The 16,038-nt window shown below is 49.3% G+C and overlaps 1 protein-coding gene and 1 long non-coding RNA gene across 2 annotated transcripts in view; one reads left to right on the top strand and one right to left on the bottom strand.

Annotated features, from left to right (window-relative positions):
• Fhad1 (forkhead associated phosphopeptide binding domain 1) overlaps positions 1-16,038 on the bottom strand; it is a 115,022-nt gene that overhangs the window by 44,009 nt on the left and 54,975 nt on the right. The window contains exons 14-17 of the mRNA XM_035439431.1: positions 6,288-6,358; positions 5,206-5,346; positions 678-785; positions 327-434 (exon numbers count right to left, since the gene is read on the bottom strand). Of these exons, the coding sequence (XP_035295322.1) occupies positions 327-434; positions 678-785; positions 5,206-5,346; positions 6,288-6,358 (428 nt within the window). The remainder of the gene's footprint in view (positions 1-326; positions 435-677; positions 786-5,205; positions 5,347-6,287; positions 6,359-16,038) is intronic.
• The window catches only part of LOC118238278, a 33,579-nt gene continuing 32,653 nt past the window's right edge, over positions 15,113-16,038 (top strand). Inside the window, exon 1 of the long non-coding RNA XR_004768130.1 lies at positions 15,113-15,161. This is a non-coding gene — a long non-coding RNA (uncharacterized LOC118238278). The remainder of the gene's footprint in view (positions 15,162-16,038) is intronic.

Below are 16,038 nucleotides of genomic sequence, written 5' to 3'. Positions count from 1 at the left end.
CCTCAGCCTTACTTTATGCTGTCACCCAAGAGACAGAACCTTTGTGCTATAACTTTAGTTGACTTCAAACTCACAGGGATCCTCTCAGCCTCCCAGTGACAGGGTGACGGGCAGGAGGCACCATACTTGGCTCATCATGCTCACATTTTTTTTTTTTTCTCAACTGGTTGGCAAGGCTGCATCTCCATGGCTCTCTTCCAAACCCTCTATGCTTCTCCCAACTGCAGAGCCCAGGCCAGGACAAACAGCACAGGACAGCACCCCCACGCCCCACCTTCTTCGGTCTCCCACAGTCCCTCCAGGCGGCCTCCCTGAGCTGGGTATACCTCCTTTTGACTGGCCAAGTGGCACTCCAGATCACGGACGCGAGTTTGTGCCTTCTCCAGGGCTTCCTGGGATCTGTGTTTCTCCTGAGCAGTGCTCTCTTCCAAAGCCTGCAAGCCAACAGCTGTTGTTGAGTCCACCTGTTGCCATGGCAGAATGTGGACTCTCCCTGGGCTCTTCCTGGTTTGTCCTTCCATCCTCAGCATGCCTCACCTGGGCCCAGGCAGACGAACCAGTGGCTCAGGGGGCTCCAAAGACAAAGGTCCCTGTGAGAACCTCAGATGGACCCTGACAACTGTAGGCCCTGACTCAACTGTAGGGAGGGCTCAACTCCCCCTCTCCAAGCTGCTTACCTTCTTCTGGGAGACCAAGTGACTTTCCATCTCTCGGGTTCTCCTCTTTTCCCCCTCTAAAGCCTCCTTTGCTTTGTTTCTCTCTTGGGCAATAGTTGTCTCCAGGACCTGCAAGTCAAGGACCCTTGTTAAGACAGACTGGGAAACCGTGGACTCTGCCAGGTTCTCTGTTTGGTCCTTACCACACCCTGAAGAGGGTGTGGGCAGCACAGCCTATGGGCTGGAGCATGGGTTCTGGAGTCAGGCAGGGGACAGGTGAGAACACTGGAGGGAGGCTTTCCAGCTATGGGCCCTGGCAGCTGGGACACTATACATAGAAGCCTCAGTTTCCCTGTCTGTACAATGAGATCAGGACTGGTGCTTCCTGCATCGGGCTGATGTAAGGGGGGGGGGACAAAAAATCAAGGTGAGATTCCTGGCCCCCTGACAGCCACCTGCTTCTATGCTGCAGAGGGGGAAACAGGCTTAGTTAGAGAGATTGGAGATTCAGCCTCATTGACTCTAACGTGTGTTCTAAACCAACCCAAGAAAGGCTTCCTGCTAGCCCCGGGCAGGTGGATGCCCAGGGCTGAAGAAGACTTCTGGGTGGTGGGGCTGAAGATAGATGAGTTTAGGACCAAGGCTAGCAAAAGCTTCTAGACATGCCCCTCCCTGCATGGCTGCTTTGTAAACAAAGTTTTACTGGGACCCTCTATGCCCACTGTTGATGTGTGGTCTACAGCTGCTTTTGTACAAGAGCAGAGCTACCAAGTCACAGCACAGATTGAGAAAGGTAGCCTGCAACGGTGAAAACATTTATTAACTGGCTCTCTGGAGGAAGCTTGCTGACATTGGCCTACAGCAATAAGAAGTGTTCACAAATTAAGAGGGAGCTGTTTAAGGACCATAATAATAATAAAAAAAATGTGCTGGATTGATGACAGAGCCTGGCATTTCTTCTGACACTTAAAAAAGAAGTCCTTGGAGCAGCCAGGATTCATGGGAGGGAGGCTGAGGGATGAGCTAAAATTTGTGTATTTTTAGACACCGAGTGCAGGAGGAAGGGTCACTGAAAAGCCAGGACAGTGAAGGGGAGATGGCTCAGTCTGTCAGAGAAGCATTTGCCTTGCAAGCACAAGGACCTGAGCTGATGCCCAGAGTTCACTTAAAAGTAAGTGTGGTGGTGGTGGGGGGGGCTGGGTAGATGGCACGGCAGGTGATGTGTGCAAGAGAGAGGACCAGAGTTCAGGTCCCCAGCGCCCGCATAAATGCTGGGTGGGTGTGGCAGTGCCTGTCATTACAGTACTCTAAAAGCAGAGGAGAAGGAGCCCCCAACAAACTCAATAGTTAGCTGTATCTGTGAGCTCTGGGCTCAACTGAGGGACCCTGAACTCAATCTATAGGTGCAGTGTGGTCACGGAGGCCTCCGCACGTAAATGTGTGCATGCATTTGGACTCACATGTGCACTTGCGGTCACACACATATGTACACCTCCACATGCATATGATTGCATGCATACCACATACAGGAGCCAGGAATGGTGGCTGGCCCTTATAATCCCAGTCCCGGGCAGAAGGAGACCGGTGGATTCTGGGAGGGAGTCGGCTCACTCAATGGTCAGATAGTCCAGTTCACTTGGCAAGTTCCAGGCCAGGGAGAGACGTTGCCTCAAAAAAACAAGGAGGGACTGGTGGGATAGCTCAGCAAGCCTCTTTAGCCACTGAGCTTAATATTTGGGAGCCACGTGGTGGAAGAAGAGTCCAAATGCCGTAGGGAAGAAAGGAATTACAGTTTGCAGAGAAATGGGTGGCACTGGAAATCACCATGTTAAGTGAAAGAAGCCAGACCCAGAAAGATCAGCATCATGTTCTCTCTCATATGTAGAACTGTGAGGTAGGTCCACCCTTTGGTCGCAGGTTGCATGAGGAGCTATGAATCCAATGCTAGATGATACCTTTATTTTAAGCATACTGAGATTTTTTTTTTTTTGAGATACAATCTTCGATGTATTCTTGGTTGGCCTGGAACTTATTATGTAGACCAGGTTAGCCTCTAGTCCCCCAGAGATTTGCCTGCTTCTGCCTCCCAAGTGCTGGGATATAAGGCATGCTTCACCATGCTGAACCCCATTTCATGTTTTTCCCCCATCTGTGGAATGTTGATTGTAGAGTGTGACATGCAAGCCAAGGGGACTATTTGGGGGAGGACAGGAACTGAGGGGGGACATGCAAGGGTAACGGGGTGAACAGGGTCGAAGTAGAATGTTATATAGTCATGAAAATGTCACAGTGAAACCCACTGTTGTATACACAAAATACCTTTTTTTTTTGTTTGTTTTGAGAATCCTTCTTTCTTTAAGACTTAAAAAAGCCCTCAGGCATTCTGTCACAGCCATAAGAAGGCTGATAAAACAGTGGCCATCACTAATCTTACCTTGACAAGGCTCATACGCAAGTTTTGGCTGTTGCTTCTCCTGTTTTATGTCCTCAACTTCACAAAAGGCAGAAAGGGGGCTAGTGAGATGGTAAAGATGTCTACTGCAAAACCTGGTGACCTGAGTTCAATTCCCAGGACCACATGGTGGAAGGAGGGAACTGATTACCACACAGAGACTTACACATGGTCACATGGACATGTGCGCGCGCGCGCGCGCACACACACACACACACACACACACACACACACACACACACACACACTGAATAACTAAAGAGAAGGAAAGTAAAAGATGGAGGTGGAGGAGACAGATATCCCAAAGGAACTGGATGGGAACAGGAGGTTGGAGAGAGGGGTGGGGAGCGGGTGTGTTTGACAGAGATGGACTGTCCAAGTTGGGAGTCACTGAACTAGAGCCAACAGGAGGTGGCGATACTGTGGAAGGCCTTGTCCTTCACTGAGGAGAGAAGGAGTGCTTGGGAGGAGTTGGGGGCTGGCAGATGGGGGCAGGCGGTCAGGAAGACGGGTACAATGTGCACGGCCCTCCACACCCACTCAGACAGTGATGATCAACCATGGTTGTGCCTTTGAATGTTACCAACCCCAGAGCCTGAGCTATACGCCCACCTTTGTCCTCGGAGCCTAAATGACAAAATATGGCCGAGCAACGAGGTCGTGAGGATAGCAAAGAAGGCAACAGAACATAGGGCAGGTGTCAAGACAGGAGAATGACAACAACTAGCTTTAGAGACACAATGTCCATCTTCTCCACACAGTCTGATACAACAGGTCTTGGGTGTGAGCCCAGACGCTCTAATTTATATCGATTGTGAATAATGGGTTTTGTGATAACATCTAAACACATGTATATAATGTATTTTGGTCGCATTTATCCCCATTGCCGTCTCTTTCCCCTTCCTCGTCTTTGATACCTTTTTTCGTTTCAGGGTATTCCCCATTGTACTTCATACCTTCCCCTCTCTCCCTCTCTCTCCCCCTCCTCATTCTCTTCCTCTCCCCATTTCCCTCATTCCCCCATCTCTCTCTCTTCCCTTTTGTGACTCAATTTATTCCATCGGGGCGGGGGGGGGGGTTAGACACCCTGCCAGTGGCTACACCACTGAAAAACTCTCTCTGTCTCTCTCTCATCAATCATTAGCTGCCTATGGGTCCCCACAGAAGGGAAGAGCCTTGTGTGCTCCTTGCCCCTGGCTGACAGGATGTCTCCAGGCCCAGTCTTGCACAGGCCTAGTGAAGGTGATCACAGCCATGAGTTCAAGTGTGTGGTAGACTATTTATTCTTACTAAAGCATCTGATTGGAGTTGCTTTTCTCAGGACATCTCTGGGAAAGTCTCAGCTACCCCAACACAGTGCCTAGAGCACAGAGCTGGGTGTCATGACACTCTGGGGTGCTGTCAGAACTGCGATACGGACTCTGCACCTCAAACAGACTCTTAGGTCTGTGCGTAAGTGTGTGAGGCTGCTGCAGACTTTCTGATGGCCTGGATTCTAGGAGGTTGAGCTGCAGTTCAGGCCAGTCTGTTTTCCAGCTCCATATCTAGAGAAAAAAGGCTGGAGTGACCTGAAATCCATTTTGCTTATGCTTTGTCACCTACAAACCAGGATCTGCAGTAGCCGCTCCTATCTGTGAAGTCAACTGCAATACAGAATGGTGAGGGCAGCATTTCCCAGAATGCCATCATGCCCGCCTTTCCCAGCTAATCTTTCTGCGATTTTTTTCTTTTTAAAGATTTACTTATTTTTACATAATATGTATGGGTGTTTTGCCCACATTTATGTGTGCTATCTGTGTGCGTTGCCCATAGAGGCCAGACGAGGGCATCAGACCCCTGGAACTGGAGTTATAGACGGTTATGAGCTACCATGTAGGTGTGCAAGAGCAGCCAAATGCTCTTAACCACTGAGCCATCTTTCCAGGCCATTGCTATGGGTTTAGAACTGAACCATTCGCTCCAAGTAACTCTTTTAGATCCAGTACACCGATCTGGAAGCTGGGGAGATCATTGCTCAACCCAAGGCTCCCAGTGACCCATGGGAAGTTCCCACCTCACTTCCCAGGCTCAAAGGAACTGCCACGGGCCCCCCCTTACCTTCTTCTCTTCTGTCAGCTGCTTGATTCTGACTTTCAGCTTCTCCTCTTGTTCCAGCTTCTCCTTGTTCAGCTTCTCCTTCTCGGCCAGGTGTTCCTGCTGCAGAAACTGCTGAGTTTCCCGAGAATCGCTCACTTGGAGCTGCATGGAAAGAAAAGGCAAGCGAAGCCCATGGGGGAGAGACTGGAGTCCTTTCCCACCTCCTCACAAATCGTTTCTCTGCCAGGGAGCAAAGTCTCCCGTAATAGTTCCTGAAAAACGTGGCTGAGCCATACTTGGTCTGAAGGACTGGTGAGGAAGCAGCAGGAATATTAAGATGTCACACTCTGGTCCTAGATAGAAATCCCTGCTCTAGTTAATTCTACATGTGTCCTCATTCCAAACAGGAGGTGTCATTGTACATCTCGGGACTTAGTGTAGTGCATGGCGTAAAATAAGGGCTCCGTAAACAGCAGCCAGAAGTATCTGAAGGCTCCTGCTTTTGCTTCTTTATCCAAATAGCTGTGTGGCAGTCAGATTATCACCAGCCTCTCTGAACACTGGTGTCCATATGCACAGTATGGGATTGATGGACTGCCATCCACAGGCCAGATCTGGTTCTCTCCTCTCCTCTCTCTCTCTCTCTCTCTCTCTCTCTCTCTCTCTCTGTGTGTGTGTGTGTGTGTGTGTGTGTGTGTGTGTGTGTGAAGGCATGCATGTGTCATGGCATTCATGTAGAGATAAGAGGACAGCCTGAAGGAGTCAGTTCCCTCCTTTCCCCATGTGGGTCCCAGGGATTGAACTCAGGGGGTCAGGCTTGCAAGCATCTTGATCTGCTGAGCCACCTCACTGGTCTTCTACAGAGGAAGTCAAGCTCTGGTTATCCCAGGAGCCAGACAGGGGAGGTGCCCTGTGTTTGTCTATCCCTGTGTGGGCCTTCTCGGACACTGGCTTAATCCCTTTGTGCAAATGGAAAAAAAAAAAAAAACAAAAAAAACAAAAAACCTGTGACCTGTAGGAGTGTGGGGCTGACTTACCCACAGCATGAGAACAGATTCAAATTCACAGTTGGGGAGGGGGAGAAGAGAACTTAAAAGAATCACCTTAAGTTCCTGGGTCTGGCTCATAATTTTCTTGTATTGTTCCAGAAGATAAATTAGATACAGAGAGAACCCTTAAAAAGAGGGGCAGGGGGAGAGGTGAGGGTCAACTTATCTCCTGTGTCTTTTTCTTCCCCCACCCTCCCTCTCTCCCACCCTTTCTTTTTGTTCATCTTCCTTTCCTTTATGAGATGTGGTTTTATCCCTTGGTGGTGGCACACACCTTTAATCCCAGGAGGTGGATCTCTGTGAGTTCGAGGCCAGCCTAGTCTACAGAGGGAGTTCCAGGACAGCTAGGGCTACACAAAGAAACCCTGTCTCAAAAAACAAAACGAAACAAAAAAAAACAGAGAGGGGGAGAGAGAGAGACAGAGAGAGAGACAGAGACAGAGACAGAGAGACAGAGACAGAGACAGAGAGAGGAGAGGGAGGAAGGGAGGGAGGGAGAGAGAGAGAGAGAGAGAGAGAGAGAGAGAGAGAGAGAGAGAGAGAGAGAGATGGCCTTGCTATGTAGCCCAGGCTGGCCTTGAATTTGTGACCTTTCTGCCTCAGTGTTCTACCGGCTGAGGGTACAGATATGTACGACTATACCCAACTATGGAATCTGCACACAGGTGAATGGACACAGGTTCGACAGCCCTCCCATCAAGACAGGACAAGCTGTCATCTAACATATTTTTAAGTGGTTATTAGATGGGTCAGTCACAAATCCAAAGTATAGAAGACTTGGTTTTGGTAGAAACTAAAAACCTATCAATAAAGCACTTACTTTTTTATTTTATTTTATGTGCATTGTTGTTTTGCCTTCATGTATGCCTATGTGAGGGTGGATCCCCTGGAACTGGAGTTAGACAATTGTGAGCTGCCATATGAGTGCTGAGAACTGAACCAGGGTCTTCTGAGAGAGCAGACAGTGTTCTTAAACACTGAGCCATCTCTCCAGCACCTAAAGCACTTATTTTAAAAACATTTCCTGTTTTTAAATTGTATACAAATTGAGAGTGGGGAATTTTGCGAAACCGCACCTTCCCAGGCCTTACAGTGTAGTCTGAATGCGACAGGTCCACCCTGACAGATAAACACACAGGAACCATGGGTAGCACCCACAGGACAGGTGAGCACAGGGGAGCGTGAGGGTCTCAGCAGACGGGCCTTTTGCTGAGGAGCCACTAGGTGTGGGCAGAGTGGGAGGGAGGGCTTTCCAGAATAGAAGTAGAGGCTGGCTGAGGGGATGAGGCCACCAATAGCTGGGTCCTAGCTCCTGGGACCTGTGAGTACATGGAGACAGGGACATTGCCAGTGGGCTTAGGTTAAGGATCCTGTTGTAGAGATTAGTCAGGGTTATCTGTGCAGACTCAACATAATCCCACAGTTCTCATAAGGAGACAAAGGCAAGGCAACAAAAACAAGGCAACTGGTCTAGACTGTTGGCCTCTGGTGTATTAAGAGAGTCCATACACGTTCGGAGCCGCTTGGGCTGTGGTGACGTGTTGGAGCCGCACATGGAAAAAACATGAGAGGATGAAGACCTGTGGGGACCAGGGAGGGACTCGGTTTTCCTGGGCAGCTGAAGGGTGGAGGGAGGAATGGTGGGTGGAACTGAACGGGAGGATACCTGAAGATTACTTCTGGCAGGCCTGGGGAGGAGCCTAAAATATGCAGTCCTGATTTAAACATGGAGGAAATGCACTGAGTACCCCTGCACCCCCCCCCCGCCCCGCCCCGTGTGCCTGGTGCTCTGGGAGTCAGTGAACTCCTCGCCACAGCAGCATCCTGTCATCGCTCCATCTGATAGATGGGCTTTGAGCTGGGGCTGCTCGGGACTCCAGTCAGTGTGACTGCAGGGTCTGAGTCACAAGCTGCTGGGCTACCGACTGAGCAGTGAGCAGCTCTGGGAAGAGCGTGCTTGCAGAATGAAAGCTGGGACCGTTAGAGCAGTGAGCCGATGGCCGTCTTTTCTATAGTGTTACTGGCATGGTAGGCCAGCCCCTTCCTTGCCACGGAATCTCAGTGGTTCTTTTTTTTTTTTTGAGACAGGGTTTCTCTGTGGCTTTGGAGGCTGACCTGGAACTAGCTCTTGTAGACCAGGCTGGTCTAGAACTCACAGATATCCACCTGCCTCTGTCTCCCGTGTGCTGGGATTAAAGGCGTGCGCCACCAACGCCCGGCTGTAGCAGTGGTTCTCAACCTTCCTAACCCTGCAACCCTTTAATACAGTCCCTCATGTGGTGACACCCTCCCCCCAACTATGTAACCCTTTTGTTGCTACTTCACAACTATAATTTTGCTACTGTTATGAATCGTAGTGTAAATAGCTGATATGCAGAATATCTTATATGTGACACCCACAGGGGTCCGGATCCACAGATTGAGTACAACTGCCATATGGAGTGGTCACAAGTCTCCATGGCCTCTGCCAGATGCCAGAAGTCTCTCTCTCAGTCAGCCAAAGAGGCCTCTAGATGCGGCCAGATACCCCTGAGATGTTAGAGACTCCTGCTCTGAGTTAGAGGCAGGGAACTTGCCTGTAGCCAAAGGCATGCCCAGGTGGTCAGGGTTGATGTTCTGAGCTAGGTTGCAGAAGCAGGCTGAGAGAAAGCATGAGGGGCATCAGCTAGCTCTGAGATACCTGGAATCTGAACTACTGGAAGGACCCCAGGGGGAGCTGGAAAGAGAGGAACTGTGTGGCAAGGCCAGTCTAGGCTCTCACTCAGCCACCACCTGCAACCCAGGAGACAAAGAGAAGGGCCAATTAAGGGTGGGATCTACAGAGGACCAGGGGGAGAGGGGAGCAACAGAAGGTGAAGTGGAGAGGGGGTGCCAGGTTGTGTCTCAAGAGCCGATGGTGAACTGTGATCAGGTTGGGATTTTACCTTTGGGGAGAAGAGCAAGATGTTGCTGTATTTCCAGTTACAGAAGCTTCACATGCTCATTGCAAAAATCCAAAGGTTACACATGCTCATGGGAAGAAGCTCATGGCTGTCTTCTGTGTTCCACACAGCGGCCAGAACATAATAATGACTGGAGCTGGGGTGCAGCTCAGTGGCAGAGTGCTTGCCTAGCACATAGGAGGCCCTGGGTTTGATTCCCAGCACCTGTATAAACTGGATGTGGTGGTGCATACCTGTACCCCAGCATTCAGGAGGTGGAGATCAGAGGATCAGAGCTTCAAGGTCATTCTCAGATGCATACCAAGATCAAGGCCAGCCTGAGTCACATGAGACTCTGTCTCAAGAAACAAAAACAATCACAAAGCGGCTGAACGACAGAATCAAAGTAAAGACCCTCTGTGATCTACCCTGTTGCCATGACATTCCATAATTTTGTGTTCCATCCCCAGGTTTTTCTTTTCGTCAGTTACTGACACTTAAAAAAAAAAAGGAACATAGTTTACATATTGTTTTGCAACTTGATTACTTCTTCTTTAGACAGGGTCTCACACCTGCTGCTCCTCCTCCTGAATGCTGGTGTGGCCCGATCTTTCTTTCTTCCTTCCTTCCTTCCTTCCTTCCTTCCTTCCTTCCTTCCTTCCTTCCTTTCTTCCTTCCTATCCTACATACTCATTCATTGCTGAACCAACCAGCTTACTCATGTAAAACAGATGAATAGCAAATCCCAGCCCCAGCTGAGCATAAATCTCCAGCCATAAAAATTTGGAGCTGTGTTTGGTAGGCTAGGTTGCCCCTGGTAGACCAGGTTGCCTGGCAGTCAGTGGGAACAGCCTTGCTGTTATGAATCCTTCACAGGGGTTCTGCTCCACCTTCTTCTCTTGGAGCCGTGCCTGACCTTGTTAACAGTTTTCAGTCCATACCCATGCATGGGATGGTGGGATGAGTTCGTTTTTGTTTCTTGGCCAGGGATCCCTTAATTCTGAAAGTCTTGTGAGAACACTGAGGCAGGGGAGGAACTGAGTCAACTGACAGCCCACAATGGCAGAGATGACGATGGTGGAGGCAAAGTGGAGCGTCTCTTCTCTTCTCTTTTCTCTTCTCTTCTCTTCTCTTCTCTTCTCTTCTCTTCTCTTCTCTTCTCTTCTCTTCTCTTCCTCTCCTCTCCTCCCCTCCCCTCCCCTCCCCTTTCTCCCCCCTTTCCTCTCCTCTCCTCTTTCCCCACTTAAAAATATGGCATATCTCAGCTCTTCTACAGGTGTGGGTCCCCCAACCCCAGTTGCAGAAATGGACACAGACAAGCAGGCTCGCAGAGGTAGCTCTTAACAGTCCTTTCTTTCCCTTATCAAGGAGCCTGAAAGCCGAATGGGGGCAGTTGGTTTTCAAGGCTCCCTCTTGGATGTTTCGTGTCTTCTCAGCGCTCCCTTTGATAATCAGATGGGAAGCAGTGCTCCTTGGAAGCCGAGCAGCAGGACTTCAAGGCTCCCCCACATTAGGCAACCTGGACTGCTCTGGGGTTTATCTCAGGACTTAGGGACTTGCTTGTTATGCAAGTTTTCGCTCTCAGAACACTGTTGTGAAGGGAGGCAGGATGTATGATGGTTAGGAGTGGGGCTCTGAGGCCAAGGGGACTTGTGACACAAGGCCATGTCTCTAAGGTGGCCTTGAAAGGGCTCTTTGTCTCTGGACCCTACTAAGTGCTAATTCACTGCCTGGGGAGGTAGGGTGGTGTCTGGATACAGTCTCCTGGTGTAAGTCAGACTACACTGCCCAGACACAGATGGATGGCCACCACCAAATATCTGAGGATGCTGAAGACAGCGACTCCTTTTAAGCAAAGGCTCTCCGAGGGCCAGGCCGGTCTTTCACCTCTCATACTTACCAGTGAGTTTCCTGACCATCTTACAAACAGGTAAATGGAGATGCAGCATTGTCTAGGAACCTGCCCACACAATGGAGTGCCAGTCTGAAATTCCAACCCTGGGGTCCAAGGCTCAAATGCAGAAGAGTCAAAGAATAGTCCAAAGGGTAGGGGGTGGGCTGTGTTGTTGGTGCTATGCTGTGGCCTCAGCCAAATTCACTTTGAATTGAAACGGGCCCCAGAGTCATATGTCATGGTATTTGGAGACATAGCCCCTAAGGGGCACTGCAGCTTTGTGAGCAGCTGGCTCTGCCACTCTGACACAGCAGAAAGGCCTCACTAGACACTAGCGCCAAGCTCTTGGACCTTCAGGAGCATGAACTGTGCAGGTATCTTTTCTTTATAAACTGTCCAGACTCAGCTGTTCTGCTATAGTAACGGAAATTGGGTTGAGACGCTAGGGCATGACTCAAATATGAGTGGGATGAGGTTCACCCAGGGAATGACAGTGGTACTCTGTCTCTGACTGGGGTCACAGAAGAATTTATACTATAGGATGTAGGCACCTGGCGCCCTGTTGGGCCTTCAGAGGAAGTGGGGGCCATGACTGAAAACACACTGATCTCATATAACCATTTTCAACATTAGTGACAATAAAACAGCTTTAATACCTGCCTCATTGGGCTGCTGGAAGGATACAAAAGCATGTGACTCCATAAAATACCTAACAAGCACTTAAGAAAAACAAACCACAGTGCTAAGTACCCAGCAGTAACACACTTAGCACCTGCTAAGTACCCAGCAGCAACACACTTAGCATGTGCTAAGTGCCCAGTAGTAACACGCTTAGCATATGCTAAGTACCCAGCAGCAACACACTTAGCACGTGCTAAGTGCCCAGCAGTAACACACTTAGCACATGCTAAGTACCCAGGAGGTGTCAGATGACCCACAATTCCCGCTTTCTCCTCAGGAACTGTGACTACACAGGCTCCTGGGAGTTAGTGGATAGCAGTGAGCACCCTAACTCTAACCCTAACCCTAACCTTAACCCTAACTCACTCTATGGTCATTTCCTGTTGACTGGTTGCTTGTTTGCCTCTTGACCTGTATAGTTGACTTTATTTGATCCTGTTTACAATATTCAATCAGAAAGCTCTTGGGTTAAAGTTGTGTGCTAGGGCTGAGCCACACAACAAATAGAAACAGGTGTTTTTGGTTTTTTTCCAGTAAATAATGCAATCTTCGGGTTCACAGTGTGATCAAATACCCTACAACACACCACTACCTTCACCACCACCGTCACCTTCACCACCACAGCCATCACTACCATCGCCAACACCACCCTCCCTCTTCCCACCCTCTTCCTTCCGCGTCTCCTCCTCGTGCAGATGGCTCTGTGCTGGAAACAGGGGCAGGGTGAAGAAAGTAGGAAGCTCTCCAGCTGTTCCTTTCAGTCTTTGGGGATCTCAATGTAACTGTGCTTATGCCTAGAGGAAAACCCCTTTGCCACCCCTTTCTCTTCCCCACTGCTCCTCCTACTCTCATCTGTTCCTCTCAACTCCGTAGAACCCAAGTCATTGCAATCACAGAGCTCCCATCTCACCAGCGAGCCACAGATCATCTTCCCCCAAAAGCAAGCTGGGGATTAAGCAGCACAAAGGAGCCCACATCGGGGGGCCTCCCATGCTACATCCCTGCACACACACAGTGTGTGTACACACAGGACGGTTCTGCAGAGCCCAGGACAGTGCTGCTCAGAGCTTGGGGCTGAATCCAGGAGACAACAATGGTGGGTCTGAGAAGTGCTGCCCAAGGCCCGTCTTTCTCAGCCTTTCTGGAACGGCCGCCTTGACAGCTTAACTTCACATCCATATTTCTTTACAGCAACAGATGGCTCCATTTACAGACACAGACAGTGATGACAGAAATGGTCTTGGGAGTGAGGAGGGGACAGTGTACACACAGCTTGGTGCAACTGCTACCGAGGGAGAGATCAGGATCTGTTTCTTATTGGTTCCAGCCTAGACAAGCGCCTGGAAGCCTGGACCACTCTGGCTGGAGAGTCACCGAGGGTGGAAACACATCAGCTCCTTCACCCCTCTGACCCAGCCCTCATCTCTCATTTCTGTGTACACACTTAGATAAATTAAGCTTATTCTTACTTTTGCTTTATTTTCTTAAAAGAACTTTATCCTGCCCTATGGATTACGTTGGAGACACCCTGTCTGGGAGGCCTAAGCATCAGAATGCAAACATCTCTCTAGTCTTATTCATGGCTGTATGAATGTCATATTTATGCAGACTTCTGTAGCAATTTTTCAAGGAATGAACCACAATTTCCAAAATGTCAGTGCTACTGTGAGCATATCCCTGGGAACTCACTCAATATTGTCTTTTTATATACCATCCACGCCTATGGCTTCATTCATTCATCATTCATCTACCATCCATCCACCCACCCACCCACCCATCAATCCATCCATTTATCTACCATCCTACCTGCCATTTATCCATTCACCCATCAATCCACCCATCATCCACCCATCATCCATCCATCCATCCATCCACCCATCACCCACCCACCTACTATCATTCATATATATCATTCATTTATATCCCATATATCTACCATCCATCATCTACCCACCATCCACTCATCATCCATCCACCATCCTTCTTATCTACCACACCCATCTTCCTCCTTCCCACCTGCCATCTGTCCTTTTCTTACCCCCTCTCTCTCACTTCCCCCATCTCTCTTCCACAGCCATTTGTGAACCTCTCCCAATGTGGTAGAGTTCCCTTGGTGTATGGAACAAATTATTTGTCTCTGTTTCCAGACAAGGCACCCTCCCGCACTCTGCATCATCTTGAACCCATTCTTTCCCTTGAACGTGGGCTACATCCAGCATCCCAGAGACTCAACAGTCACACAGATGTCTTTCTGCCATTTGCTGAGTATGTTCAACCCTAGCACTTCTGAAAGACACTTGAATCTTTTCTCTCTCCACCCCACCCTGACCCTAGTGAGGCCACTGTCACCTTTAATGATAATTTACTGCTTAGATCAGGCTGACCTCAAACTCACAGAAATCTGCATTATCTCTGCCTTCAAAGTGCTGGAGTTAAAGGTGTGGCCCCATATCTGGTTATACTTAAAACATTTTTCCTTAGTTGTTTGTTTAGTTTTATGTGTATGAGTGTTTTGCCTGAATGTAAATCTGTGTGCCATGTGTGCTTGGTGCCTTTGTAGGTCAGGAGAAGGCATCCGATCCCCTAGAGCTGGAATTACTGATGGCTGTGAGCCATGTGGGTGCTGGGAATCAAACCAGGATCCTCTGCAAGAGTAGCCAGGGCTCTTAGCAGGCCGAGACAACTCCCCAGCCCCTCTACTTAAAAAAGTAATCAGTTCTATTTTATGTTGATTTTGTGTGAATGTTTGTTTGTAGGGATTAGAGGATGACTTTTGGGATGAAGGGACCTGCTCCCCTTTCGGCAGCCATAACAGCCGAACATGTGCTTGCCATAAACTTGCCTTGGTCACTTAGAGGTCAGATGCCTGTCTCGTGACAAGGAACCCATCAGAAGTTAGTCACTAGAAAGTCAGATGCCTGCCTCGTGACAAGGAACCAATCAGAAGTTAGCTGGTGGCGCTATGCTTTATGACTCTGGGTGTGCTTTACAGACAAGCGCAAAGCAATGACGTAGAGAGCATAGCAACCACCCTGGGAGGGCCTATGGGTCATAACAACCAGTTGACCAATCAACACAGGGCAAACCCTCCAATCCTGGAGGCACACCAATCCTGAGCCTGTGCGTACCCCTAGACACTCCCCTTACACTGCCCTATAAAGATCTGTATGCAGCGGCTTCGAACTGCCTTTTGCTAGCCATCCGCCATGGTGGGTGGGTGAAAGACCCGAGCTAACATGGGGTTAGCTTGTTAAATTACAATAAAGCCTCGTGCAGTTTGCAGCAAGCTCTCGAATCTGCCTGGTGATTGGGGTGACCGAAGTCATGGCCTGGGACCCCGGATACGGATACCTGAGTTTTCCGGGGTCTAACATTTGGGGGCTCATCCGCGATTTGCGACCACCCCTCACCTGAGTGGATTCAATCTTGGAGGTAAGATGATTCGAGCTCGCAACTTATATGTTCAATGTTATATGTTTGCTTGTTTTTGTTGGTTTGGTGCCACTTGAATTTGCTGTTTTGTTGATCTGAGCCTGCGCAGGACTCCTGATTTGTACTCGTATTTGTATAATTCGGACCTCAGGGGGAAATAGACATATTTCGAGACCCCGAAGTCCCACCCTGGACGAAAGTCCGAGGGTTGTTTGAATTGAACCATAGGGAAAGCAGACGTGCCCAGGAATAGACGTATTTCTGGAACCCTTGGTTACGCCCTGGACGAAAGTCCAAGGGTTGTTTGTAATTTTAGTTTGGGGCACCATTTCTTTGCCGCGTGGTTTGTCCTGTCTAATGTCTGGCCTGTCTAATGTCTGTTAAGCCTGGAGGATTGGAATGGGCTGGGTGACTGAACAGTTGCAACAGGTTTGTTAGCTGTTATCTGATCTGTTGCAGCCCACACCCTAACTGCCTGCTTGTGTGTCAATTTTACTATTTCTGTTAATTTTGTGGATATGGAGGTCCTATGTTGGGGTTTCTGGCGACATCTGTGAGTAGTAGGCCTACAAGAATTGTTTAGGGCAGAGGTTCGGGCGGCAGCCTTCCGAAATCTATAGGGGAGACTTGGTTTCGAACCAAGTTGATCTCCATGGGGCTAGCCATCTGAAATTCTGAATAGGACCCTAGTCTATGTTAAACATCTCTTTCTGTCCCTACTGCCCACGCACATGGCATGCATGGGGCAGGGGTCTCTTCTTGATGCTCTGAGCACGTGGCGCCACCTCAACTGTGATCGGCAGATGCGCCCGGAGGACAGACTGCTGCGCTGAGGACACTCAGGAGATACGGACGGAGGCCAAGGACTTGGATCCTC

Source organism: Cricetulus griseus, chromosome 2 (genome assembly GCF_003668045.3).
Source record: "Cricetulus griseus strain 17A/GY chromosome 2, alternate assembly CriGri-PICRH-1.0, whole genome shotgun sequence".
Lineage (NCBI taxonomy): Eukaryota > Metazoa > Chordata > Mammalia > Rodentia > Cricetidae > Cricetulus > Cricetulus griseus.
The sequence above is the reverse complement of the archived record's forward strand: the minus strand, read 5'-3'. Positions and strand labels throughout refer to the sequence as shown.